General features: G+C 35.1%; 1 protein-coding gene across 6 annotated transcripts in view; it reads right to left on the minus strand.

The window, feature by feature from the left end:
* Nucleotides 1-26,858, minus strand: part of myo15aa (myosin XVAa) — a 99,307-nt gene that overhangs the window by 21,028 nt on the left and 51,421 nt on the right. For 3 of the 6 annotated variants that reach the window (XM_087244872.1, XM_087244871.1, XM_087244869.1), the window contains exons 30-48: nt 24,440-24,512; nt 19,988-20,179; nt 18,349-18,455; nt 18,129-18,220; nt 15,589-15,712; nt 13,784-13,984; nt 11,593-11,657; nt 11,402-11,512; nt 10,440-10,518; nt 10,212-10,353; nt 7,715-7,805; nt 7,459-7,609; nt 5,954-6,069; nt 5,797-5,856; nt 5,387-5,462; nt 5,178-5,293; nt 3,410-3,528; nt 2,255-2,396; nt 2,066-2,177 (exon numbers count right to left, since the gene is read on the minus strand). In XM_087244872.1, the coding sequence (XP_087100998.1) occupies nt 2,066-2,177; nt 2,255-2,396; nt 3,410-3,528; nt 5,178-5,293; nt 5,387-5,462; nt 5,797-5,856; nt 5,954-6,069; nt 7,459-7,609; nt 7,715-7,805; nt 10,212-10,353; nt 10,440-10,518; nt 11,402-11,512; nt 11,593-11,657; nt 13,784-13,984; nt 15,589-15,712; nt 18,129-18,220; nt 18,349-18,455; nt 19,988-20,179; nt 24,440-24,512 (2,169 nt within the window). The remainder of the gene's footprint in view (nt 1-2,065; nt 2,178-2,254; nt 2,397-3,409; nt 3,529-5,177; nt 5,294-5,386; nt 5,463-5,796; nt 5,857-5,953; nt 6,070-7,458; nt 7,610-7,714; nt 7,806-10,211; nt 10,354-10,439; nt 10,519-11,401; nt 11,513-11,592; nt 11,658-13,783; nt 13,985-15,588; nt 15,713-18,128; nt 18,221-18,348; nt 18,456-19,987; nt 20,180-24,439; nt 24,513-26,858) is intronic. The other 3 variants (XM_087244870.1, XM_087244873.1, XM_087244874.1) reach the window with 3 other exon arrangements.

Genomic DNA, 26,858 nt, shown 5'->3' on the forward strand with positions numbered 1-26,858 from the left:
TAGCAATTAATAGTATTGCAGAACAAGAATGCGTTAAATAGTTTAAAAGAAACAGTAAAAGACATGTATATTACAAAAGACTATTACTGTATTGGATTGCTCTGACAAGTTTTAAACAGCAGTACATACTTTCTATTTATTTTCTATTATTTTATTTTACTATAAATCAATTTACAGGTGTTGCAGTCCAGTATTTGTTTGTTAATTTATTTATTTATTTATTTATCTATTTATTTATTTATTTATTTATTTATTTATTTATTTATTTATTTATTTATTTATTTATTTATTTATTTATTTATTTTTGTTGTTGTTTGGGAGCTGTGTTCTCTAGATGTTAATTGGTAGTTCTTTTTCTTTGAGGCTAATTCCGTGTTGTCACCTTTAAAGAGGAATTACCAACCTACATCACACATGACGTCACAAGGGTTTAACTGCACAGGTGCAAAAAAAGACCAGTTGCAATAGCAAACATGTTGTGTTGTGCGGTAGGATGCCAAATTCGGCCTACATTTTACCGTACACTGCACTGCTTTTAATGCCAACCGCAGACGTCTTTGACTAACAACCATGCGAAGAGCTGAACGGAGTGAGGAACTAATTAAAAATGCTGGACTCTGCAGTTCTCATTTTATATCAGGTAAGTTCACGCTATGCTGAATCATACATATTACTCGTTTTTGATTGCAGCAATGATTTCAGCAAAAACAGTTAAATATGGTGAGTTAAACTGCGGACACTGATTCCTTAAAATGAAATGTAAAAATGTACATTCACATACCCTGCTGTACAGGTGCAGTACGCTGTCAGAATGCAGTTGTTCTGCTTGTTGATCATTACCCAGGCCTTGTACAGTTCCGTCTTCTTTCTTTGTCTTTGGCTTGGCAGACTCTCGGTTTTTAGGACTACAAAGTTTTGAATCTGGTAATCATGGAACATTATCTCTTGCACATGACCACACAGAACAACATTGTAGGCATCCAAAGACTTGTAGGCCTTTAACTTCTCTCTTGTAAAAACACTTGGAGCTTCAATGAGAAAGTTGTGTATTTCGGGCTGGATTCGGGCCATTTCGTCTTATCCAATATCCATTGGGAGGATGTTATCGCAAATGGACCTGTCAGACGAATGCCGCGAATGTTTACAAACTGCGAAACGAATGTTTACAAACCAGTAATTCGTCTAAAAGCAGAAGCTGAATGTGCGTCTGTGTGTCTCTTAGTTTCCAACGCATCTCTGGTTGATCATCCTGTTTTTTTGCTCTGTTGCAAGCATGACCTGTACTTGCTGAGAATATGCATCTTGCTGTCCTGAGGAAGGTTTGAGAATTTTGTGCGCATCTTGTCCAACCGTTGTTGCTGTTTGTTTCATTTGTTGATCTATGTTTTTGTTATGTTTGTTTGTTTGTTTAATTTATTTGATTGAGTTAATATTATTAAGTTAATTTATATATATATATATATATATATATATATATATATATATATATATATATATATATATATATATATATATATATATTTATTTATTTATTTATTTATTTATTTTTTTTTTTTGCCATTATCTTTTGGAAAAGACACATATTTTTGTCTCTGAATAAATATTTCTTGAGTTGCGTGTCCTTTTCATGTTGCTGACCCCTCCCTAGATGAGCATTATAAAATAGGGTTCGTAACATAAATGGGGGCTCGTCCTGAATTAAAAACAATCTTAAAATGATTGTTTTCCAGTAACTAGTAGCTTATGTAGTGAGTATATATTGTTTACCGACACCTGCCTGCCTGTTTCTGAAACAGGAAGTATGTACTATGTGTATATGTTTTTTATTATGTAAATAAATACATTTTTAATTATGAAGATAAAAATGAATGCATGTTACATATCAGAAAAATCTTTCTTCCTCAAATTATTTTATGTATTTTATTTTCAATACATTTATAGATTACCTCATTGTTGTGGCTTCAAGTTTTGCTGTCCTAATTATTTGCTTGTTTATTTATTTTTTCTTAAATATGAAAACTAATGTTAGGTCTTCACACATACATTTAGTTTCAAGTGGCTTTACCTGCATCCAGGCCTTCCATTTTCTGCAGGCGAATGATGTCTCCCTTGTGAAAACTCAGCAGCGTTCTGTCATCTGTAATGTAATTACGCACAGCAACGACATAGTCTGAGTCCTAGAGCGAGAGAGAGCAAAATTAACACACGGCACCGCAGCCGATCATCACTGCAGTGAGTAAAAGAGAGAACTGACCTTCTTCAGCTCTGTGATGAAGTAGTCAATCATGGTTTTGACCTGAGGAGCTTTGGCAGAGAACAGAATCAATTTCTCATTGTTGAGGTTGAACTCCAGCATGTTTTTGGAGGGAATGGTGACAAACATGATGTCAGTGTAGCTGCAAGACAATAAAAGAATGATCACAATGAAGCCACAAAGAAGAATATTCATCAATGTGATGGTGGTAATTTAAACATAGTTGTACTGTGTTGTTTAAAGTAACAAAAATTTGAATTAAACATTTCTTTATAATGCTTATTTATGATATGTCATTGTGATTTTTTTATGTAATTAGTTGGTAAGAAACCGTAGTGTAGCTAATAACTTTTTTATTAGTGTAGTTTGACGGTAGCTTTATGTAGGCACAATATGCAATATTTATTTCATCAAAATATCCAAAAAAACAATAGATCAGTTATGTATTTTCTAACTTATATACTTACATTATCTCAAATGTTTTGAAAAAAATTTAAATCCAGAAAAATATTTTTTTATTTATTTTATTTTTTTATAAAAAATTGGACAAGTATGGCATGTTTGAAAGGGCTGCCAGATGAAAGCTTCTCTCTTAAAAAAAAAAAAAAAAAACTTGACAGCGCAATTTTGCAAGGCTTGCAAAGTTGCATCTGAACAAACCAAAAAATCAAGATATTACAACAATTCAAAGTCAAGACCATCCTAAAAACAATAGAGTTTTTAACATCTTAATACTTATAAAGAGCTTATAAATATTTAAGGGCATCTTAACAGTAGTAGGAATTCCTGTTCAACAGCAAAAAATGACACACAAACAAAAATCTGCTGCATTTCTGACACCTTTGCTGAACTGTAAAGGACTTGGTATTTAGAAGAAACAGCTATGTTTGATCATCCTATGCTTTTTGTGATCACATCTTGTGATATCATGTCCTGGTTTTGTTCTCTTTAACTGTTTTTGGCCCATTTTGAGTTCACGTTTCAGTCAAAAACACAGTCAGTAGACAAGGATGGCTTCTTCGGTGCACACCAAAGTTCAGATGGCAGCATTTTACGTTATGAACCAAACTAACAAAAAAATCGCACCAGAGATTGATTTAATTGAACAGAACCAGCCAAATGTGAACACACCCTTAAAGTCTCAGTAACTGGTACCTGTAGGGTCGCAGGACTCTGAAGTAATCTGGAGCGACCGCACTGCTCCTGACCATTTTTAAAAGCTTGATCCCTCTATGTGACACAGACAGCACCTGGACCCCTGTGCCAACACTGCCCTGTTCAGTACATCAAAAGAAAGATTGATTTTAATGCTTGAAATAACATGACAGAACAGCACATGCATGATAAGAACACTGTTGGAGTGTTGGAGTACACTGTAAAAAATGGCCGTGATTTCAACAGTAAAATCAGTAACCTAGTTAACGGTATGTTTCCTTAATATATACGGCGAATAACCGTGAATTGACTTTCCCAGGATTCCCTGCATGGCACATCACTTTTTATGCATTTTGTTGACATTAATATGGATCTTTTTAGTTGTTTCCCCATCAGTTATGTACATCAGAGATTTATGTTACATCTAATGTTGATAAACAATGTTTATTTCATGACTTTAATTTTATACGTGTTACCATACTGGTATTTAGTAGCTGTCTGAATGACACTGAGCACCTTCTATATGCTGATACTCTTTTTCGCTTGTGGGAAAAGTTGATTGTGATGAGCATTGGATCAATATGTAACTTTCTCATCACCACCTTCATGTAGGTGTGCTAACATGTCTAACTGTGTAACAAAAGATGTGTAGATGTTGGCCATTCAAAATACAGACATATTACCGCTATAAATTAATAAAAATACGGTAGTTTACTGTAAAAATAAGAAATTACTTTTACGGTTTGTACCGTGTTTTTAACGGTAAAGTACTGGCAACCACAGCTGCCGTTTTTTTACCGTAAATTTTACGGATTTATTTTTTACAGTGTACAAGTTTGGGGAAGCATGGTTTCACCAAAAAAATAAATAAAAGCAATGTAAAATCAAGGTAAATCTGTGTGCTCACTGCACTTTTCTCTTCTCTCGTTTGCATTTTAAAACACTATTGGATGGGTTTAGGTCAGTGGCTCACAGATCCAGCCTTCTCGTGGACAAATGTATGGCAAAACATACCCCAAACAATGTATTTCAGATTTGCAAAGTGTAGTAGATTTGTCATCTGAAATGTGCTCTCCCAGAAGGTTTTTTTTTATATACCTTTGGCTAAAATGTGGATTAAAGCATGTATTTAAAGAAAGAAATACCAGGTCTCCAATGTGGTTGAATGTAGAATTTGATTTGAAACCCTTTCTTATAAATGTTTTTTTATGAATGTGTGTTTGTATATTTTGTTTGTTTCTACGACACCCTCAGAAATAAAGGTACGCGAGATGTCACAGGAGTGGTGCCTTTTCAAAAGATACAAATTTGTACCTAAAAGGTCCATATTAATACCTCAAGGGTACTTATTAGTACCTAAAAAGTACAAAAGTGTTCCTCTTAATTTTTTTAGGTACTAATATATACTTTTGAGGTACCAATATGGAACCTTTAAGTACAAATGTGTACCTTTTGAAAAGGAACCACCCAAGTCGCGTACCTTTATTTCTGAGAGTGTGATGTATTTTTCTTAGATTATACCCATTTATTGGTTAATAAGGTTCACCATTGTTTGCATGTGCGATGTCTTCAGTTTTACTATATCTATGGTTCTCATGTATTTCCTGTGCAACATGATGAAGACTTTGTAGTCGAAACATTGTCTAATGGTAATATTTACATATTGTGCACAAGCTAAAGCAGCAGAGACCAGAATAAACCAGCACTGAAATTCATGCTAGTCAACAATGGTCCTTAAAGCACAAATAATCTGATGGAGAGTTCTTACAGATGCTGGGAAGAGGCGTGAAAAGTAAATGTCCCAGGTGTCTTTTGCAGCAACCACAACCTTCTTCTTCACATTCTCATCCTGGATTGTGGCACTGGCATCAATGCTGTGCTCCGCTATCACAATATAGAAGATACAACAGGAGAATTTTTTTCTTTACAAGCACAGTTCAACATCACATACGGAAAACTAATTGGCATAAATCGTACCAAAAATGGATTTCATCTTCTGCCTTTCTTCTGTTGTAATGCGAATACAAGCCTCTGAGAATGTGTCGTGAACAATCTGACAAGAAAGTATGCATTTTAATATTGTTTATAAAAGAAAAAACAACAACAGACGATGTTTAGTTTCACATCTGTTTAAAACTTTGGGGTCCGAAAAAAAATGCAAGTGCACAGTAATCTAATCAAAAGTGACACAAAAGACTAGAATATTTGTAAATAATGATCATGAAATAATCCAGAAAAAAACGATTGAAGTTTTTAAAAAAATATTAGGAAGTATTCAGTATTTAATGGTGGTTAAACACTCAACAAATTAAATGGATTTTTGAAGGATCGTGTGACACTGAAGACTGGAGGAATGATGCTAAAAATGAATCAAAACCAAAACTAACCTGCTTAAACAGTAGGTCTAGTATCAGTGGGTGGTTGAAGCTGTCTTTTGGATAAAAAACCTAAAAACACACGACACAAAATTATTATTTTAAAATCTATATTTTACATCAAATGCGCATTGTCACATTGTCACATCAGAGCCCTGATGACACTAGCCTCTTTCCTCAGGTAGATCTTCCAGGGCACGTTGGTGTAGGTGTAGTGCTCTTCACTGCTCCTCTTGTGCAGTTGAGTCTGAATATTCTCATCTTCTACTGGAAGATCTCTAGATACTGTCATAAAACACACCACAGCGACTATTATTAAAGTAATATTTCACAGCAAAATTGTATTTACGCAACATTTGCTTATTCTGAAGAGGTTCCAAACCATTATGAGTTTCTCTTTTTTTGCATTAAACAACTGGTTTACAACATACTTCAAAATATCTTTTGTGTTCAACAGAGGACAGAAATTCAAACAGCTGAGCTACTTTTATTTTTATTATTAATTTGCTACACTGACTTGTACAACTATAGCCTTCTCAGCATTCACAGGCTTGCTAGTCTTCTATGTACTTTTGTAATATAACCACACTGTAAAAAGCAAAAACAAAAGTTGACTCAACTCAAAATTGTGAGCAGAACTTGCTGCAGAGCTTATTTGAGTAGACTCATCTTTCAAGTACTGCACTTGACTCGATTTAAGATGAGTGATCTTAAAAAATCTCATCAGCAAGTTGTCTTAAGCCTCATTCACACTACAAGCAACTCAAAGCGGCAACTCGACAAGCGATTGTTTATTTCAACAGAGAGTGAGCGACTTCCAGCGCACTTCCAACCTTCCTCTGTCTACTCAAGCGGCAGTGAGTGTTGGCGACCAGATGCATGTTGAGCAATGCAACAAAGTTAAAAATCATTCAACTTTATGCAAATGAAGAACAACTTTCTTGAACGACAGCCAATAGGAGCACCAGTAGAGCTCACGTGATTCTCTCTCAGCGATCAGAGGCCGGTTGTATTACATAGACCTGTGTTTGAAGCAGATCAACAGACAGACCAACAGGCATCTACAAAGTCACTGCTATTGTGAATGAAGCATCACAATTTCAGGTTGAGTCAATTTTTTGGTCACACTTTACAATAAGGTTCATTAGTTAATGTTACTTAATGCATTTACTAACATGAACAAACAATAAACAATACATCTACTACTCTATTTGTTAATGTTAGTTAACATTAGTTAATGAAAATACAGTAGTTCATTGTTAGTTCATGTTAACTCATGGTGCATTAACTAATGTTAACAATTCAATTATGATTAATAAATGCTGTACATGTGTTGTTCTTGATTAGTTCATGTTAGTAAATGCATTAACTAATGAACCTTATTGTAAAGTGTTACCAATTTTTTTTTACAGATGCTTCTTTAGATAATATTCTTTATCTTTAAATAATCTCTGCAAAAAGGCACAACATAAAGCAGTGTGACTCACCTAGTTACCATTATTAAACAATGAAAGCATAATGGAGTCATGTGGGTGTAGTGTTCGCTACGTCAGAGTATATCAGAGTGAGCATTAAAACATTTTGGTGAATCTGATTTCAAATTTGTCATTTCCATCACGAGTTTCTCATGTAATACTTTAAAATGTGCATTAACTGCATATGATCTGTGTTTACCAGGCGCAGGGGCTGGGAATCTCTGACTAACAGCTGGCACAGGTGGTGAACGCTTCGTCGTTATGCTTTTAACTGGTTTCATTGGCCCACCATCATAGCTGAACTCCTTTCCTGATGATGAAGGAGGGACTGGAGTGTAGGTTTTCTTTCGCTATAGTCGTGTGGAAATAAACACACGATGAGCATCAAGCATGATGGCAACACTTGAGCTCATCCGATCGTTACTTTATCTTTAAATAAGCAATGACTGATCTACCTGTTGAGGAGGAGCACTCATCTGATCCTTAAGGATCATCATAGCTTCATCATGGGGATCTGGTTTCTTCGAAAACACCTTGGCTTCCCTCCTGGGTTGAAAAGAGGCACAGTTTGAGCTTTTGTCTTTGTTCTGTTCTAATCCAAATATCTTTTCAGATAAATGTTTTATCAATGCTTTGTTGCAAGGTCAAGCAGAACTTGTTTTGCTGTGGATCGGTTTTCAGTTGAGCTCATTCATTATTAAATACGATCACAAGTGGATGATGCTAAATAGTGGTGTAAACTAGGTAAAATGGTTTTCTGTTTTTTAGGAGGTAGTGAAAATACATTTGTGACCCTGGACCATCAAATCAATTTATGTTGTATGGTTACATTTTTGGCAATCTCTAAAATACATTGTGTGTGTCAAAATTATTGATTTCTTCTCAAGCCAAAAATTATTTAAATATTAGATAAGGATCATGTTCAATGAAGACATTTCATGTTTTATACTGCAAATATATCAGAACTTAATTTTCGATTAGTAATATGCGTTGCTCGGATTTTATTTTAGATAAACTTTTTTTTTTTGCAATATTGACTTATTTTTCAATATTTACTTGTTTTTACTTGTTACCTGTTTGAGTTGAGCTCACTCATTATTAAATATGAAACATTTGTTAAAATACAAAAATTTAGAAAATTAAAAATTACATTCAAAAATTAAATACAAAATATTTCATGTTTTGTACAGCAAATATATAACCACTTCATTTTTCATTAGTAATATGCATTGCTCAGTATTTATTTTAGGTTACTTTATAGGCATTTTTTCCCAATATTTAATTTTTTTCCCAATATTTACTTTGCTGTGTATCAGTTATAGTTGAGCTCAACTTTAGTTGAGTTTTATTAATAAAACTAAATTTTGAAAATTTAAAATTACATTAAAAAATAAAATACAAACATTAAATACAAATTGTTCATGTTTTGTACCACAAATACTGTTGAATTCAGAATTATTAGCCCCCTGAATTATTAGCCCCCCTGTTTATTTTCCCCCCAATTTCTGTTTAATGGAGAGAAGATTTTTTCAACACATTTCTAAACATAATAGTTTTAATAACTCATTTCTAATAACTGATGTATTTTATATTTGCCATGATCTTTGCCATGATGACCATGATATTTTTCAAAACACTACTATACAGCTTAAAGGGGGGCTAATCATTTTCACTGTATATCACAACTTAATTTTTGATTAGTAATATGTATTGTTCAGAATTTATTTTAGATAACTTTATAGGCATTTTTTCATTATTGACTTTTTTCCCCAATATTTACTTGTTTTGCTGTGTGTCAGTTTTGAGTGGAGCTTACTCATTATTAAATATGAAACAATTCGTTAAAATAAGAAAATTAAAAAAATTAAAAATTACATTTGAAAATTAAATACGAAAATTGAATACAAAATATTTTATGTTTTGCATCGCAAATATATTATAACTTAATTTTTGATCAGTAATATACAATGCTCAGAATTTAATTTAGGTAACTTTATTGACATTTTTTCCAATATTTACATTTTTTAAACTCTCAGAATCTAGATATTCAAATAATTGTATCTCAGCCAACTGATGAAAAGCTTATTTATTCAAGTTTCAATTTTAGAGTTTACCCTTAGGACTGGTTTTGTTGTCAAGGTTACATCTGATCAAACTGCTTTTATAATGTAAATGCAAATGTGTTAAACAGCTAAAAAAAAAAAAGACTGACCTAACATCTAATCATTATGAGACATATTGTGAGATAGCACACCAAAGCAAGAAATACTGCCACACAAGTGGTCACACAAGAAACATATACACTAACGGTCAAAAGTTTGGGATCAGTAGGATTTTTTAATTTTTTAAAATAAGCTTCTCCTGCTGACCAAGGCTACATTTATTTAATCAAAAGTAGGGTACAAATTGTGAAATGTCATTACACTATAAGATAACTGTTCATTTAATTTAATAATTTATTCCCGTGATTTTAAAGATGAATTTTCAGCTTCATTTTTTCAGTCTTCAGAGTCACGTGATCCTTCAAAAATACATTTAATATGAATTATTATTATTATTATTATTATTATTATTATTATTATTATTATTATTATTATTATTATTATTATTATTATTATTATTATTATTATTATCATTATTATTATTATTAATGGTAATAGTAATAAAAGCAATAATGACTGGAGTAATCATTTCATTTGAAACTACATACAATAAGTAATAAATAAATATTGAAAAAATAAGTATTTAACAATTGAATACATTTAATCTACATTTAATAAATTCCGCCTTGATGAACATAATAATTTTATTTAAATTATTAAATAAAATATTAATAATAATAATAAATGAACCTCAAACTTTTGACCAGTAGTTAAAACCATATGGAAATGATAATGCATTTTGACTGACTTGTGATCAAATAAAACAGCCTTAAAAATGTAAATTCCTCACCTGGGAATCTCTGCTGGTTTCACGGGGTTGGTTTGGTACTGCTTGATGATGTCTTTGATGTTGTGACTTGGCTCTAAATATTCAGTGTTTGAGACTGTGGCTCTCACCACCTCTCCTGGCGGTGGTTCCCTCCTCGGTGGGCCTGTGGAAACATATCAAACACTGATTACACAGTCATGTTAATAAGTTAAATTAAGCATGAAACTATACAGATATATGATAACATACTGTAGTGTCGCTGTGAAGATTTCTGTGGTGGGGAGACAGGGGCTGGTTTGTAAGAAACAGGTCCAATGTCTTGTTTAGTCTTAAAATAAGATACATGTGATGATTAGAAAAAAATTTAATTTATCAACATTATGTATTTTTTAAGTGTAAAATGTACAAATGTTAAATATACATTATTGCTCAAAAGTTTGAGTCAGTTTTACCCATTTTTATATTATATTCATATCATATTTACTCACCGGCCACCTTACTAGTACCAGGTTGGACCCCCTTTGCTTTCAGAACTGCTTTAATTTTTCGTGGCATAGATTCAACAACATACTGGAAATATTTCTCAGAGATTTTAGTCCATATTGACATGACAGCATCATGCAGTTGCTGCTGATGTGTTGGCTGCACATCCATCATCCTAATCTCCCATTCCACCACATGGTTACAAAAACCATTCCACGTTCTTACCCAAACTCATTTAAATCACCTTTCTTCCCCATTCTGATGCTCGGTTTGAGCAGCAGCAGATCGTCTTGAGCATGTCTACATGCCTAATTGCATTGAGTTGCTGCCATGTGATTCGCTGATTAGACATTTTCAGTAACAGGTGTACCTAATAAAGTGGCCGGTGAGCGTACTGTAGTATATATTATATTAATATTTTACTTCATCCATAATTTCACAAGTTATAAAAAAATTACCACAAATATTATTTAAACACTATATAAAATATTAAATGATAAAATATTTATAGTTTTAAGTAACTGTTCCATATTTATTCATTATTAAACGTATCATTATAAATAAATTATTGAGCAATAAAAAAAAAAACACATTCAAAAAATTTGACTGATCACAGACTTTTAAAATGACTTGCATATCTATCTACATACACTATTATAACATATTCAGATTGTCCATTTACTATTACTTCAACATGTATAGTGTAGTCAGTGTTCAGAGACACTCACAGGGCTGTACTGGCTGGAACGGGCAGCAGGCAAAAGCTCACTGTGTGGGTGATGCACTGAATTATACATCTGCTGCTGGAGGGCCATGGCTTGCATAGTCATCTGCTGAGCCTGTGGTACATCGTATTAACTCGGCATTCAAATACATTTAACATTTAGCTACAAGTCTAAGGCGTGCTCCATTTGCTCACCAGTATAATCGCTTGCTGGTTGATGATGGCTTGCTGATGCTGTGCTAAAACAGCTGGATCTACACCTTCAGATATAAAATTCATGTATAAAGTGTGATTAGAACCATTTTTCTCAATCATTTTGCCACCTTTTCTCTAACCTTTAATAGAAACGAGTAACATGTGAACTAAAAATTAGCATTTCTCATTTTACATAAACTTCAATTCTAAATTTTTCATACCTGTTCAAGTAAATTACATACAATTTACCACATAATAACATCATTATAAAAAAAATTCTAAACATGCAAAAAGCAAGCTGAAGGCAAGAAAGTCCTCCTGTGAAATTTTAATTCTTTCACAAACATCTGCCAAATTATATTTATCATTGCAAGGAACTTTTCAGTTTTTCATATATATATATGCTTTCTTCCGAATAAAATTATATTTCCGGTAGTTTAGTAAGAAAAAATTTTTTTTTTTAATTCCTTAAAAATAATTTCAGGGTATTATTATTTTAATTTTATCAATATTATTTTATATCTTCAGAATTTATTTTCAACTGACTTCAGAACAAACAATGACTTGACTAATAAACCTAGTTTATGCTTTAAATAGCACTTTAAGCTGAATACTATTATATTCAATACTATAAATACTAGTTAATTTTATCACAGCAAAGACAAAAATATTAAAACTATTACGTTTAAAAACGTGTTTGAAAATCTTTCTAGTAAACAGAACTTTTGCCTTCAACTGTATAATAAAAGCTTCCCAACTTTATTGGTCTGATTGGTTGATTGCATTTAGTACATTGTAGTACTGAAAGACTGTTGGTCAATTCAACAGACATTAGAAACTTTTCATTTATGAGGCTATTCCATTATGAAACTATTCAGTCTAATTTCCAATTAGAAAATTTCCAGATTTTGAGAAATTCATGCATAATTCTGCATGTAACGGCTTGGAGAGATTGACCAACAAAAGTTCAGTCAGGATTACTTTCGACTGATATAAAGAGTTATATTAAGCATGCAGTTAGTGTTGGTGGGAAGGTTCTGTTCTGGGCAAAATGCCACTTTATAGATGTGGCATTTGTAGATGTGGCATTCTGTCTATACATTCATGCTGGGTGTATGGACGGAATGGGGAGAGCAACAGAAAGTCAATCCCCCAATATTGAAAATCAAACAGAACCCAAGAGCGTTCATAAACAATTTAGATTGATTATATGCAGAACAGAACCTATAAGTGCTCATAAACTTGAACTTATTATGAGTTAATGTAAATAGTACGTAAGTAATGTGTATTTATCTATGTCCATACACCCAAAGTGCTTTACAATCATGAGAGGGGGTCTCCCAACTCCACCACCAGTGTGCAGCATCCACTTGGATGATGCGATGGTAGCCACTGGAAAACGGCACCAGTGCACTCACTACACACCAGCTATAAATGATGTAGAGATACAGTAATAAAGCTAATTCGGTGGATGGGAATGATTGGGTAAGAGCAGATAAAAGGAATTTGAACAGGATTACAGAGGATTTTTGATGACCACAGAGAGTCAGGACCACAGTTTTACGTCTCATCCGAAAGACAATGCTCATTGACAGTATCACATCCCCTTCCCTTTACTGGGGCATGAGGACTTACACAGACCTAGTTTTCCCATGTGGTCTCCCATCCAGGTACTAACTAGGCTCAGCCCTGCTTAGCTTCAGTGAGTAACCAGTCTTGGGCTGCAGGTTGATATGGCTGTGACCAGAAGTGTGAGGCTGATTATTATTTACTTGGCTAATAATTCAAACAGGTCTCAGAAACTAGCTTTGAGGAGTTCATAATGATGAAGGAAGTGTCGAATTGGCAATATGCTGAGTAAAAGAGAGTGGATATATAATTTAAATAGACCGCAGTGACAAATCTCAGAACCTGTTGAAAGCTTGACTGATGTGTCCACCTGAACTAAAGCTACACTCCATTTTCACAAAAAAATCAGCAAATCGGTTTTGATTAACAAGCATATGCATCAAATTTTTGTTGGGAATTGTATGCAATTTTCTGAAAACAGTAAGAAATTCAAGCCTGATATGAAAAGGAAATCACCTTAAAAAATTCTTAACCCAAAGCAACTGAGAAAAACTGCAAAAATGATCCCAAAGAAGAAAACATCACCATACTACATGTGGAAGGATTTAAGCAGCATTCATACCTGACATATCAGGCATTGGTGGCACATTAGGCAAAGCTGGCAAAGGTGGCATAGCAGGCATAGCTGGCATAGAAGGCATAGCTGGCATTGGGGGAACTGAAGGTACGGCGGCAGAGGCTTGCGCGTGAGGCACAGAGGGCATAGCTGGCATTGGTATAGGTGGCATCATTGTTCCTCCCATAACAGGTAGGACTGGCACCGCTGAGAACAGTAAACATGGCTGAGGATCAGTAAGCAATGACTGTCTTTACATGTGCAATGACTGCGGAGGCTATGAGGTCAGATGAGGTTAGTGATGCAAAACACCTTACCTACATAAAATATGCATCAAGAGTAAACACTGAGAGTGAAACAACTTGCAGCGCTCAGTGATGATTCAGATGTGCTAAAATATTATATATTGCTGGTTTAAAAGGCACATGTTCAAGTTTAGAAAGTTCAAGAAAAGTTGCTAACTTGCACCTCAACTTAAATGCTTGAGGATAAACATAAAAAACAGAACAGTAATCAAAACAGAGTTTGTTTGTCAGTTTTATTTGAGTTTCACATGTTTGCAATTATGTTTTTTTTCTATTAATTTGAATTAATTTTATTTGAATATTTTATGTTTTTTCTTGAATGTTTTTTGAAGTTTCGTAGTTTTGTTTTAACTTGTTTTATGTCTTTATGTCTTATGTCTTCAATGTTTTTTGTTGTTGTTGTTGTTGTTAGTTTTAAGTTTAAATAATTAAACTTTTTCTGAGAAACATTGCCCATAGGTGTAATAATATATTTATTTACAATATATTTAACATTAGTTATTATTTTGTATTAAATCATATGTTTTTATGGTTTATTATGTTTTTATGGTTTATTGTGGATATTATAGATTTTATATCGATGATAATTTATGAATAATGCACATTTTACTTAGAATAAATACCATTTTACTCCAAACATGTACATGTAACATACCTAATAAGTACAAGTGGAATTTTTTTACTGAGCTACAGTAAATACAGTTGAAGTCAGAATTATTAGAATAAATAATTCCCAAATGATGTTTAATAGATCAGGGAAACTTTCAAAGTATGTCTGATAATATTTTTTCTTTTGGGAAAAGTCTTATTTGCTATATTTTGGCTAGAATAAAAGCAGTTTTTAATTTTTTTATAAAATATTTTAAGGTTAACATTATTAGCCCCTTTAACCTATTTATTTTTCGATAGTCCACAGAACAAACCATCGATTTACAATAACTTGCCTAATTACCCTATCCTGCCTAGTTAACCTAATCAACATAGTTAAGCCTTTAAATGTCACTTTAAGCTATACAAAAATAACTTGAAAAAACATCTAGTAAAATATTATTTACTGTCATCATGGCAAATATAAAATAAATCAGTGATTAGAAATTAGTTATTAAAACTAAAAAAATTTATAATATCTAATTACAAAGGAGTTGTTCCTAAGACCTAATTATTTATTGTGTAATGTGTAACACCAAAGAACCACTATATTGTTGTTAAGACTGTTTTTAACATACAAATATGAGAAATAATGGCACCCGCTTCTAGAAAGACCCATATAAAACCAATCACCAGCAGCCACAATCCCTTACAACCACCAAAGCATTAAATTCAAAGAGCATACTGTTCATTTATCATGCAAAGCGAATTCAGATGTGCAGTTAATAATAATTTGCAAATCTTATGCTCATTTATCCAGCAATTAATAGCTTTTAGGTACTAATTGACCCTAAGGTGCCCATGAATAATTGATGTGTGGTAAGCAGAGAGCAGAAAGACAGCAGATGCGGAGCTCACCACCGGGCTGCAGTCCTGGAGGATACGGCCTGCCGGAGGGGGGCTTCTCCAGGTCACCATTCTCCCCTCCAATCCCACCGGCTCCCTTCATTCGGCTCGACATGCTGGATGACTTCTCAAAATCCTGCAGAGGAGATGAAGCCAAAGCCAAACAAGCTCTTAAACTCAGGGCTGGACCCGTCCCAGCTCAGTCAGATGAGAAATCAATCTGCCTATGGGAGTACCTTATACCCTCTAAGAGGCGCATGGCCTGTTTACTATCACATCTGAGACAGAGCTGTGATGGAGTAGACCACAGGAGTCTGGATTGCCTTTATTAGTCTAGAACGCTTATGTGAGCTAAAAATAGAGCTGTTTTTAAACTAACTAGTCTAGGAAAAGTTTCTGTGTTTATTTATGAAGGTGTCATCAAGCAAGTGTTAATACATTTAGCAAAAACGTTGAAAGCAATTGCATTAAAATGTCTCCATATGTGTTTAAAAATATCGGATATTTGCTCAAAATGATAAAGTTAATGGCAAAAATTTACATGTGCTCGATGTTGTGAGAAATACGGTAAATTTGTAACCTAATCAGCTTCAATGCAGGGGACCTGGCACCCACAGAGCACATTTGATACACTCAATCACTTACACTGTGAGGATCAAATGGACGATTGTATTCTTTGTGCATTCATGTTGTATTTTGAAGCTTCTTTCCATAAATAGTTAGATTAAACATATAATCTTGTTTCATTATATTATATGAAATATACTTGTCTAAACCTTGGGTGCGCAAGTGGCCCATTTTGTTGTTGTTTTTACTGTTTTTATTGTTCCTAAAAATACATAGATGCATAACTACTACATATTTGGAAAGCGATGAACTGATATCTTGATATAGTGTTGATTTTATGTAAATATTAAACATATTGGCCTACAATACATACTGGGTTTACAGTTACTGTAAACTTTTGGGGCCAATTGGGGCCATTTGTTCCAATAGTATCTGGATGCAGCCTTTATGTTGCAAGCTGAGAATTCATCACTCAGCAATGCATTGTCAGACACAATGCACTCAAATGGAGCGAGTGACGTCACTGTGATGGGTAGGGTTAGGGGTGGGGTTTTGTGAGCCCATTAAAAAGCATTGGATGCAGCTCAGATTGCACTGCACCACGTCTGCATCCAGACCCCTCTCATTTGTTCTGCAGCATACTACATTTACAACACATCACATCACACACTTAAGACAAACATTAAACAACATTAATTGTACTAAAAACAGCAACTACCTCTTCCCATTAAAATTCAGCAAATCAGTCGCACAAGTAACAAATGAATATTTAAATCTGTTGGTCCTTGCCAAAGGGACCCTACACCGAAATCCTGTGGGGAAGTATTTGAAATAAATCAAAAAGAGGATTGGGTATATCAGATGTAATCTAATGGGCTATTGTTAACACCTGGCTTTCATACAAATAGGATAACTCTGGCACTTTTACCCCCAATACTTTGCTGCAGGTATTTAAAACCTTAGACAGCGAGTTCTTCAGTTTTACTTTTAAAGGAATAAACCAACAAATCAATGAACAAGTTAAAATGGATTCTACATAGACCTTATAAAAAGCCACCATCAGAGTCCTATCAATATTAAATTTAACTCATTCCTGCAGACAATAAAGTCTTTGTCGGCCTGTCCTACACAGTCTTTCATTAAAATTAAATTCATTATCAATAATAGTGGCAGCGCGGTGACGCAGTTGGTAGCACAATCGCCTCACAGCAACAAGGTCGATGGTTCAAGCCCCGGCTGGGTCAATTGGCATTTCTGTGTGCATTGTCTCCCCATGTTTGCATGGGTCTCCTCCGGGTTTCCCCCACAGTCCAAAACATGCTGTGTATTGGGTAAGCTAAATTGTCCATAGTGTATGCTTGAGAATGAGTGTGTATGGATGTTTCCCAGTGATATGTTATATTAGTCAATAATATTACTGAAATTAACTAAAAAACTGAATAAATCTAGATTTACACACATTTACTCAAGTAAATAAACAGAATTAATGATGGGCTAAAATCTGCGGAAATCTGCGGAAAATCTGCGAAAAATGTGCAGAATTTTGCGTGCGCAGATTCCAGGTGGGCATACTAATAACTTTTCACTAATTCAATCTGGTGGTTATCAACTAAAGTACCTAAACTATATACTGTTTCCTGTTACCAGTTACCAACAACTTTACAATAATAGTGTCATCCGCAAACTTAGGAATGTACCAATCTTCCTATTTTATGAAAATTAGAATGAATTGTATAAATAATTAATCGTAGAAACATTTCAACTATCCTTAATAAGCATGAAAACAGACACCCAGCCAATTTTATTACAAATAAACCACTTCAGTGTGATTGATAATCACTACACTTCATGTTAAGCACCATGTTCACTATGCCTTAAGTATGTCTAAGCAAATCTTTCTATCTATAATCACAATTAGATAATTTAATATATGTGTTAAGGATGTCTGTTTTCACAAGGCAACCCAAAACTCGAGAGACACTTACCCCATTCCCATCAGATAGCACAGGGTCAAACAAGCTGTCTAGATATCGGTCCATCCCTTTCTGAGTTGGTGCTTCACTAAAGTCTGATTCTGCTATTTTTCAGTTATTAAAGAGAGAAAAAAAAACCAATTGTACAGAATATGTTAATGCTGTGTAAAAACGACCAAAATAGTTTTTTATTACAAATAAAAATTTAAAAACTACTAAAACAATAGCTGACCATGGCTGTAATATCCATCTGAATCTGGGAGGCTGGAGCTGAGCATGGTCTGAGGGAGCAGAAGTGAGCTGTCATCATCAGAGTCAAATCCACTTCCAAACAGAGCCCTGGGAAAGGTCAGATTGAGGGTAAAATATTAGTGATTACTACAGTGAGGCAAACAAGAATATTTCCTTTAAAGCAAGATCTACCACATAATAAACCCTCATAATGCATTCTATTTGGTTTTGACCCTGATGGGACATAAAACATAGAAATTAAAGATGAATTAGTGAACAAAAAGTGCATTTTTTAGGCTTTTACCCTCAAAACTCTAATACTGGTGCTAATAGCCTCATGATCAGTGTGCTGACAGAGCACCATCACACTATGGGTGTACCAGGTTCAGTTCCTGGCTTGTCCCAATCCCATCCCTTCCTCTCTCTCCAACTTTACTTCCTATCTAAAGACTTGTACAACATATTAAAGGCAAAAATGTCCCAAAAATATTTTTACATATTTATTTACTTCATTTATTTAAAGTTATATGTTTTACATTCAGGGCATCTGGACCAGATGTTTGAAGTATCATTAGAACTACTGACTGATCCCTTTATTAAGTCCACTGGGACAGTACTGGTTGTTGTCATTTTATTTTATATTATTTTATTTATTTATGTATTTTTTATTTGACTTTGTTGTTGTTTTTTTATAAAATTGATACATTGCTATAATAATACATTGATTAAAAAAAAAAAGCAGATATTAGTTCTGTGTATATATTGCACTGTGTATATATTGAATTGTTTGCTTGTTAGCCTAAATGTAACGCTTTTATTAAATAACATTAACATTTAATTTAACATTAATTGTAGGGCTGTCCCGATAAGATTTTCTGCTAAATAACATAAATTCTTCACTTTTGGACTTTCTAATCTAAATAGCACCTCAACGTAAAATACCTGGCAGGCAAGCCCAAGTTTACATATCTCACAGTTTGCTGTCAATGTTGTCTCATCAACTTTATAATACCTCCAGACTGCAGACATACTCACGCTTTCTTCTTCAAGCTGCTTCTGTGTTCTACTTTGCTGGCATTTAATCAATAGCGTCTCTGCAACAAAGTGATGTCATGCCGCACAGGTTGCTGTTTCAGTGTGAAGTCAAGCAAGAGGTCTAACTCTGTGCCACCGCATAACTATAGATGCATCAAAAATAATGAGTATATATATAATATATTCAAGTCCTGATCGGGAGGTAACGTCCAATTTCCATTGTAGTTGTGTGAAAATGTACGATTTTAAAAAGGAGGCATGGAACCGAATCTAAACCCAACCATCATTAAGGGATGAGCAAATTATACTAAATTGTATGAATGAGACTGTATGAATTCATACGAATTAGTCACTAAATCAAAAAGTTACGAGCTGCCATGAGATAGTGTTGTTTTTGATTTTAATTTGCAGTGCATTTGCATCTCTCAGCCACATTTTACTCAGATATTCTGTACATCACAACTGGGAAGAAACAACTATTGTATCTTCCGTTTCAAGCCACTTTAAAATAAAACTCATATTTTAAGATAGTGTTTCATACTAGTGAACATAGAGCAAATAAAAGCAGAATAGACAGATTAAGAAATAAAGGTGTAGATACTGACAGGCCGGCATTGGGCCTGGTTCTGGTGGGACTCTCAGCAGAGATGATGAAGTAGGACTTTTGCTTTGGGAAGTTTCTCATCAGCTCCATGTCTGCGATTAAGTCCATCACATAATCGTGGCCTGCAAGCTCTGCCCACTGTCCGTGCTCCTTCATGATGACAGAGCAGCCCTTCCAGGCCTCCGTCACACCCCTGCGGAGACAATTAATAACACTATTCATTTCAGCCAAATTACAGATGGCAGAGATAATGGAGGCCTCATTATAGACTGTACATATCCCAATATGCCCCAGAAAAAAGACATGCACTAATGATGTGGAATACAGATATTAAAAAGCTTCCTATAAGGATGAATAGATGAGATAATTACAACAACTGACTGAGACTGAGCAAAAATGGGGTGAAAATAGTTTAATATGGGTTTAAAATTTGCACCAGATGTGAGTAAAAATCATTCATTCATTTTCTTTTGGCTTAGTCCCGTATTTATCAGGGCTCACCACAGCAGAATGAACCACCAACTATTCCGGCATATGTTTTACACAGCGGATGTCCTTCCAGCCGCAACAAAGCACTGGGAAACACCCATACATTAAATTTTAGTTCACCCAGATCACTTATAGCGCATGTGGTTGGGGGAAACCAGAGCACCAAGAGGAAACCCATACAAACACAGGGAGAATATGCAAACTCCACACAGAAACACCAACTGCACCAGCCAGGACTCTAACCAACAAACTTATTGCCGTGAGGCGACAGTAATAACCACTGAGCATACAGTATAGGTAAATAAGGTAAGCTAAATTATCTGTAGTGAATGAGTGTCCATGGATGTTTCCTAGTGATGGGCTGCAGCTGGAAGAGCATGCGTTGCGTAAAACATATGCTGGATAAGTTGGCGGTTCATTCCGCTGTGGTGACCCGGCTGACCCCTGATTAATAAAGGAAATACGCTGAAAAGAAAAATTTATGAATGAATGAATGCATTTAAAAAATACAAAATTTTATAAACATCTTCAAGTTTGTAATGAATAAGATTTTTAAATCTGTTGTCAGTAAAATAAAAGCAATTCAGAAAAAAAAAACTCTGGGCTGTTGCATTCACTGAGCCTGGCTGCCAGAATACATAAGCGCTTCATTTATAAGTCATTCTTTTGATCATGACTCAATCAAATTAAGAAAAGGTTCTAGATTTAGAGTTTTTGTTCCTATCGAGATTTATTTTGCTGTTTAAATGGTAACTTTATAAAGACATGAAAAGGTTCATGTGTCTTGTGCCATTGTAACCCCGCCGGTCCTTCATAACCCAACTCGCTCCGAGCTGAGATCAAACCGGCAACCTTGTGCATGGGAGTCGGTTGCTCTACCAAGGAGGCTAAAGACCACAGCCTCTAGCATCTGTCGACAGAGCATGCACCTTCAGAGGTCAGAGGAGTGAGGTTTACCTGCACAGCACTTACTAGCTGGTCTCCGTTACACTCACCCCCCAAACCTCACTCCCATCTGGGTCACAACACCAATGTAATCCCGCCAGTCCTACTGCACCCCACCCACTCCGAGCTGGTGTCAAACCGGCAACCTTCTGCATGGGAGTTGGTTGCTCTACCAAGGAGGCTAAAGACCACAGCCTCTAGCGTCTGTCGCTAGAGCACCTTTAGAGGTCTAAGGAGCGAGGTTTACCTGCACAGCACTTCACAAGCTGGCCTCCGTTACACCATGAAGGTCATTATTAATAAAACTGGACGCTTGGTTTACAGTAACACTGGTCACTATAACTTAACCTTTATAAGTAGAAATGTATGTCAGTTTAATTGGTTTATTATTCAAGTGATGTGCTTTAGTTTAAGAAATTAAGTAAGTATAGGCCCATAGCCAGGGGGTGTTCGCGTGGCTCGAAAGACCCACCCCCCATTGACAAAGGTCTAGAATTTGTCCCATACATGCTCATTTGTCTTATTTTGACTGCTATGCCATCATAAATAGTGAAAATTACCCATTGAAGATAGATTGGATGTTGGCTTCATCGTGACTTCAGATCATCAATTTTGGTCAATGCAAACAATTTTGATTATTTTTGAGTCTTAACGTCTGCTGTGCAAGAATACGTACAATCTGAAGCAAGTGAAGTCATCTTTCACTACTGACCTACTGTATTGTTGTTAAATAGAGAAAACATTCACAAGTTCACAAGTAACTTTCATTCTAAATCTTGGGCCAAACAAACTACCAATAAAAAGGCGTGAAGCATCAAAACAGCCTATTATAAAGTTTGTTTCAATACTAATTAGGCAGTTCGTCACCTTGGAATTATAAGGTTCTATCTGCGTTCTGAATGATTTTGAAATATTGAGCTTCAAAGTTTTTGCATTCCATAGCAAACACTATATGTGTAACTTTTGTTTTTTAAATAAAAAGTCTTAAAATGTAAACAACTTATAAAAAAATATCCCATAATGTAAATAAGTTGTCATTTAATAAAAATGTCAATAACTAACTTTGACAAAAATGTCAGATAGAAACTTATAACTTTAAGGTGACATTATAACTTTTCTAATGGATTTTTTACAAGAGAGGCTAGAAAAAAATATTATTTATCACTATTTTTTATTATTCAAATGACAAAATTCTGACAGAGGAAACTTAGCTTGCTAGTTTGTTTTTCATTTTAAACTTCAAGATTTCATTTTTTCTAATGATATATGATGTATTAAATGTTAAATTGTTGTTGTTTTTTTGTTTTTCTTTATTCAAAATGTTTAGGAAATAATTTTGGTCCATCAAATTTATGATCACCCTCTGACAAGCTAATCCAGCAAAAAAAAAAAAAATTGTTCTTGAAATATCACTAAAATGCAGCCATATCACCTTGCAGCCCAAGACTGGTTACTCACTAAAGCTAAGCAGGGCTGAGCCTGGTCAGTACCTGGATGGGAGACCACATGGAAAACTAGGTGGCTGTTGGAAGTGGTGTTAAAGAGGCCAGCAGGTGGCGCTCAACCTGCGGTCTGTGTGAGTCCTAATGCCCCAGTAAAAGTGAAGGGGACACTGTACTGTCAGTGGTCGCCGTCTTTTGGATGAGACGTTAAACCGAGGTCCTGACTCCCTGTGGTCATTAAAAATCCCATGGCACTTCTCGTAAAGAGCAGGGGTGTAACCCCGGTGTCCTGGCCAAAGTCTCTCAATCGGCCATCCCAATCATGGCCCCCTAATCATTCCTACCCACTGAATTGGCTCTAACATGGTCTCTTCACTCTTCCAATAGCTGGTGTGTGGTGTGCCGTTGTCCTGTGGCTGCCGTCGCATCATCCAAGTGGATGCTGCACACTGCACACCCCCATCCCCCGCCACATGATTGTAAAGCGCTTTGGGTGTATGGCCATACACAATAAATGTGCGATATAAATAAACATTACATTACATTACATTTCAGTATTTAAAATTACATGAATAACTGCAAAAAGTGCAAAAACAAACAAAAAAAAACAAAACACCCTTTTTACCAGGTTTGCTACGGGCCTGAAATAAGTAATGTACATTCATATTGTGCATTTATAGTATATGGCAATACACCCAAAGAGCTTTATAATCGTATGATTGGGATGAGGATGATTGGGAAGCCATGATGGGTAAGATGTGATGGAGGGATTTTGGCCAGGACACCAGGGTCACACCCATATTCTTCATGAGAACTGTCATGGGATGAAGAAAATATCACCTGTGTTTACTTTAATTCTGTTTGCAATGGTTGCTTGTGACAAGGTGCATATGAAAAAAATATGTAAAAAAAAAAGTAAGGTATATAAAAAAGTAAGGTTTTTAAACAGCTTAAAAATACATAGTTGACTTGAAATTTGAAGTTGAATCAAATTAAGCTTATTATTCATTATAACTTAATTAACTGATTTAAACAGCTTACATCACTGTATTGACTGTATCATAAAAAGTTATGATTAACATGAAAACATATGTTTTGATGATTTATCGGTTATATATATTTCACATTGTAGGAATGTCAAATCACTGTAAAAAAATATATGTGTGTGTGTGTGTGTGTGTGTGTGTATGTATATATATATATATATATATATATATATATATATATATATATATATATATATATATATATATATATATATATATAATCAAAAAGTAACTACAACATGTTTTATGTTAATTTAACTTATCTTAATAAGTAAATCAGGTTCGACCCTTATTTTTAAGTTGACTTTAACTTGATGTGTTTAGTCAGTTTTTCTCTTAAGTCCGTTTAAATGATTTAGAATCTGAAATATTGCTCTGGGTTTTTCTTTTCTTCATCTCTTTTTTTTTCAAGCTATGGTAAATACTCTCAAGCCTCTGGCAATTGGCAGGTGTGTCAATGTCAAGTGTTAGTTTTAGGCTCTGAAAATAACATAATAAGGATAGTCTGTGTATGGATAGTCTCTTGTGTACCTGTGCTGTAGAATATCTCCAGCTAGCTCCTCTCCGCTTGTCCAGGAGTGAACGGGGCACAGGAAAGATGTCCCTGTCAATACAACATGACGTTTAACAGCTGCGGTTTGACAGGCGTGCATAAGTGGAGACCACACACAAATGTTTTTTTTCTATTCTATACAGCACCACAGATCAGGTATCGCCTAATGTAGATGAGCTTTACACAATTGTCTCCAGAGGGTTTGAGAAACAAAAGAGCCTGCCAGGCGAATCGACGGGATTATAGTGATGGAGGAGGCTCTTTAAAGCTTTGTTTTAGTGTTTCGTAAGCTAGCTCCTTTCTGTTTGCCTTATGTAACATAGCAAATCTCTTTCATTCCAAACTAACATGCCTTGCAATACTCTTTTTTGCTGTCTCTAAGGGATCTATATTTAAACATTTATGCTAATTTTTTCACTAGGGTTTATTTAATCTTGACAGTATGAATTAAATATTGCATCCAGCTTAAGTGTGGATTTAAAAAGTGAAACCGAGGGTCATTTGCACTAGTAAATATTAATTAGAGATGTTCAGTTCACATAATTTTGCTAAAATTAATCTTTAAACTTACAGTAACTGATATTTAAAGGGACAGCTCACCCTAAAAATAAACATTCTGTCATCATTTACTTACTCTTTACTTGTAATAAACCTGTTTGGGTTTCTTTCCTTTCTTGAACACACAAGAAGATAAGACCATTGACCTTCATACAACATTTGTTCTTCTTAGTATGGGAGTCAATAGTTACTATTTTTAAACAGTATTCAAGATGTTTTCTTTAGTGTTCATCAGGAAAAAAAGTTATAAAAGTTTCTAACAACCCAAGTGTTAGTACATAGTGATATTTTCAATTGTTTAAAATATTTTTAAAAATTAATTATTTAAAGGAAGTAATATGACAATAATGATGCTAAATCAGCAAACACAAAAATTATGCTTTAATAAAAAAGTGAACACTACCACCAACCAGTGTGGAGGCTAAAATATTGATTTTTCCCTCTCAGAAATAATGGTACAAAAGCTATCACTGGGGCAGAACCTTTACAAAAGGTACACTTTTATATTTTACAGCAGCACATTAATACTTTTAGAGTACAACTTTGTACCTTTGAGGTTCATTTTTGTACTTTTAAGGTACTATGAGATATATATTTGTACTTTTTGGGTATTAATATGTGCAGGGTCATAATGACATACAGAGACTACCACGATAAACAAGTCAGGTAGGCAGGTATCTACTGCACAAGCTGAAAAGTATATTAAAGCTATGTGAAATCATGGGAACGCCATGCACAGGAAGCTAGGGTCTTGGAACTTCCCATATTCAGCAATGGAGGAAGACGAGATCCAAGGATAGAAGAGCTTTGATCCAGGAAGAGGTATGGAACCTGGAGGAGGAAGGGCGAAGGGCAAAAGCAGTGGAGCTAGCATCCCAGGAAGAATGGACCAAGTGAGACCTACCCAAGAGGAAGATCACATGGGGAGATCTGTGCAGATTTTAACCTTTTTGCATCTCATTCACGTTAAGATCAGTGTATGACACACTCCCAACTCTGACTAACTTGCACAAGTGGGTCTTAAGAGAAGACCCATTGTGCTAGCTATGTGAGGAGAGGGGGACCATGGCACACATCCTGTCAGGGTGTAAAATAGCACTTGCCCAAGGTAGATACAGGTGGCGCCATGAAAAGGTGCTCATGACACTCGCTAACACCCTGGAGCAAGAGAGACGCAAGAAACACCAACCACACAGGAGAGCAACACCATCAATCAAGCTTGTAAAAGCTGGTCAAAAGCCACCAACCACAGCAACAACAAGAACCAATCTGCTGCAAAAGGTCCAATCATGGGAATTGAAGGTAGACCTGAGGAAAAGACTGCAATTCCCCCCGGTTGTCCAGACAACCCTAAGGCCAGATGCAGTACTGTGGTCTGAAGAGGCAAAGAAGATCATTGTCATTGAACTTACAGTCCCATGGGAAAAGGGTTGTGAGCAAGCGTTTGAGAGGAAGAGTGCCGACTACCAGGACCTCTTGCATGACTGCAGGGAGAAAGGTTGGCAGGCATGGCTCTTCTCAGTCGAGGTCGGCTGTAGCGGATTTCCTGCCCAGTCAGTATAGAGGATGCTTACAGCCATTGGGGTGATGGGGAGGGAAAGAAAAATAACTGTTCACAGGATAGGGGAGGCAGCAGAGAGAGCTTCTTGCTGGTTATGGAGCAGGAGAGAAGAGCTAAGCTGGAAGCCAGGGGGAGTTGATGGGCAGTTCCTTCCGTTCCACCAAATCCCAAAGATGCTCTATTGGATTGAGATCTGGTGGAGGCCATTTGAGTACAGTGAACTCATTATCATGTTCAAGAAAGCAACCTGAGATGATTCAGTCTTTATGACATGATAT

Source organism: Danio rerio, chromosome 3, assembly GCF_052040795.2.
Source record: "Danio rerio strain M-AB ecotype USA chromosome 3, GRCz13ab, whole genome shotgun sequence".
Classification (NCBI taxonomy): Eukaryota; Metazoa; Chordata; class Actinopteri; order Cypriniformes; family Danionidae; genus Danio; species Danio rerio.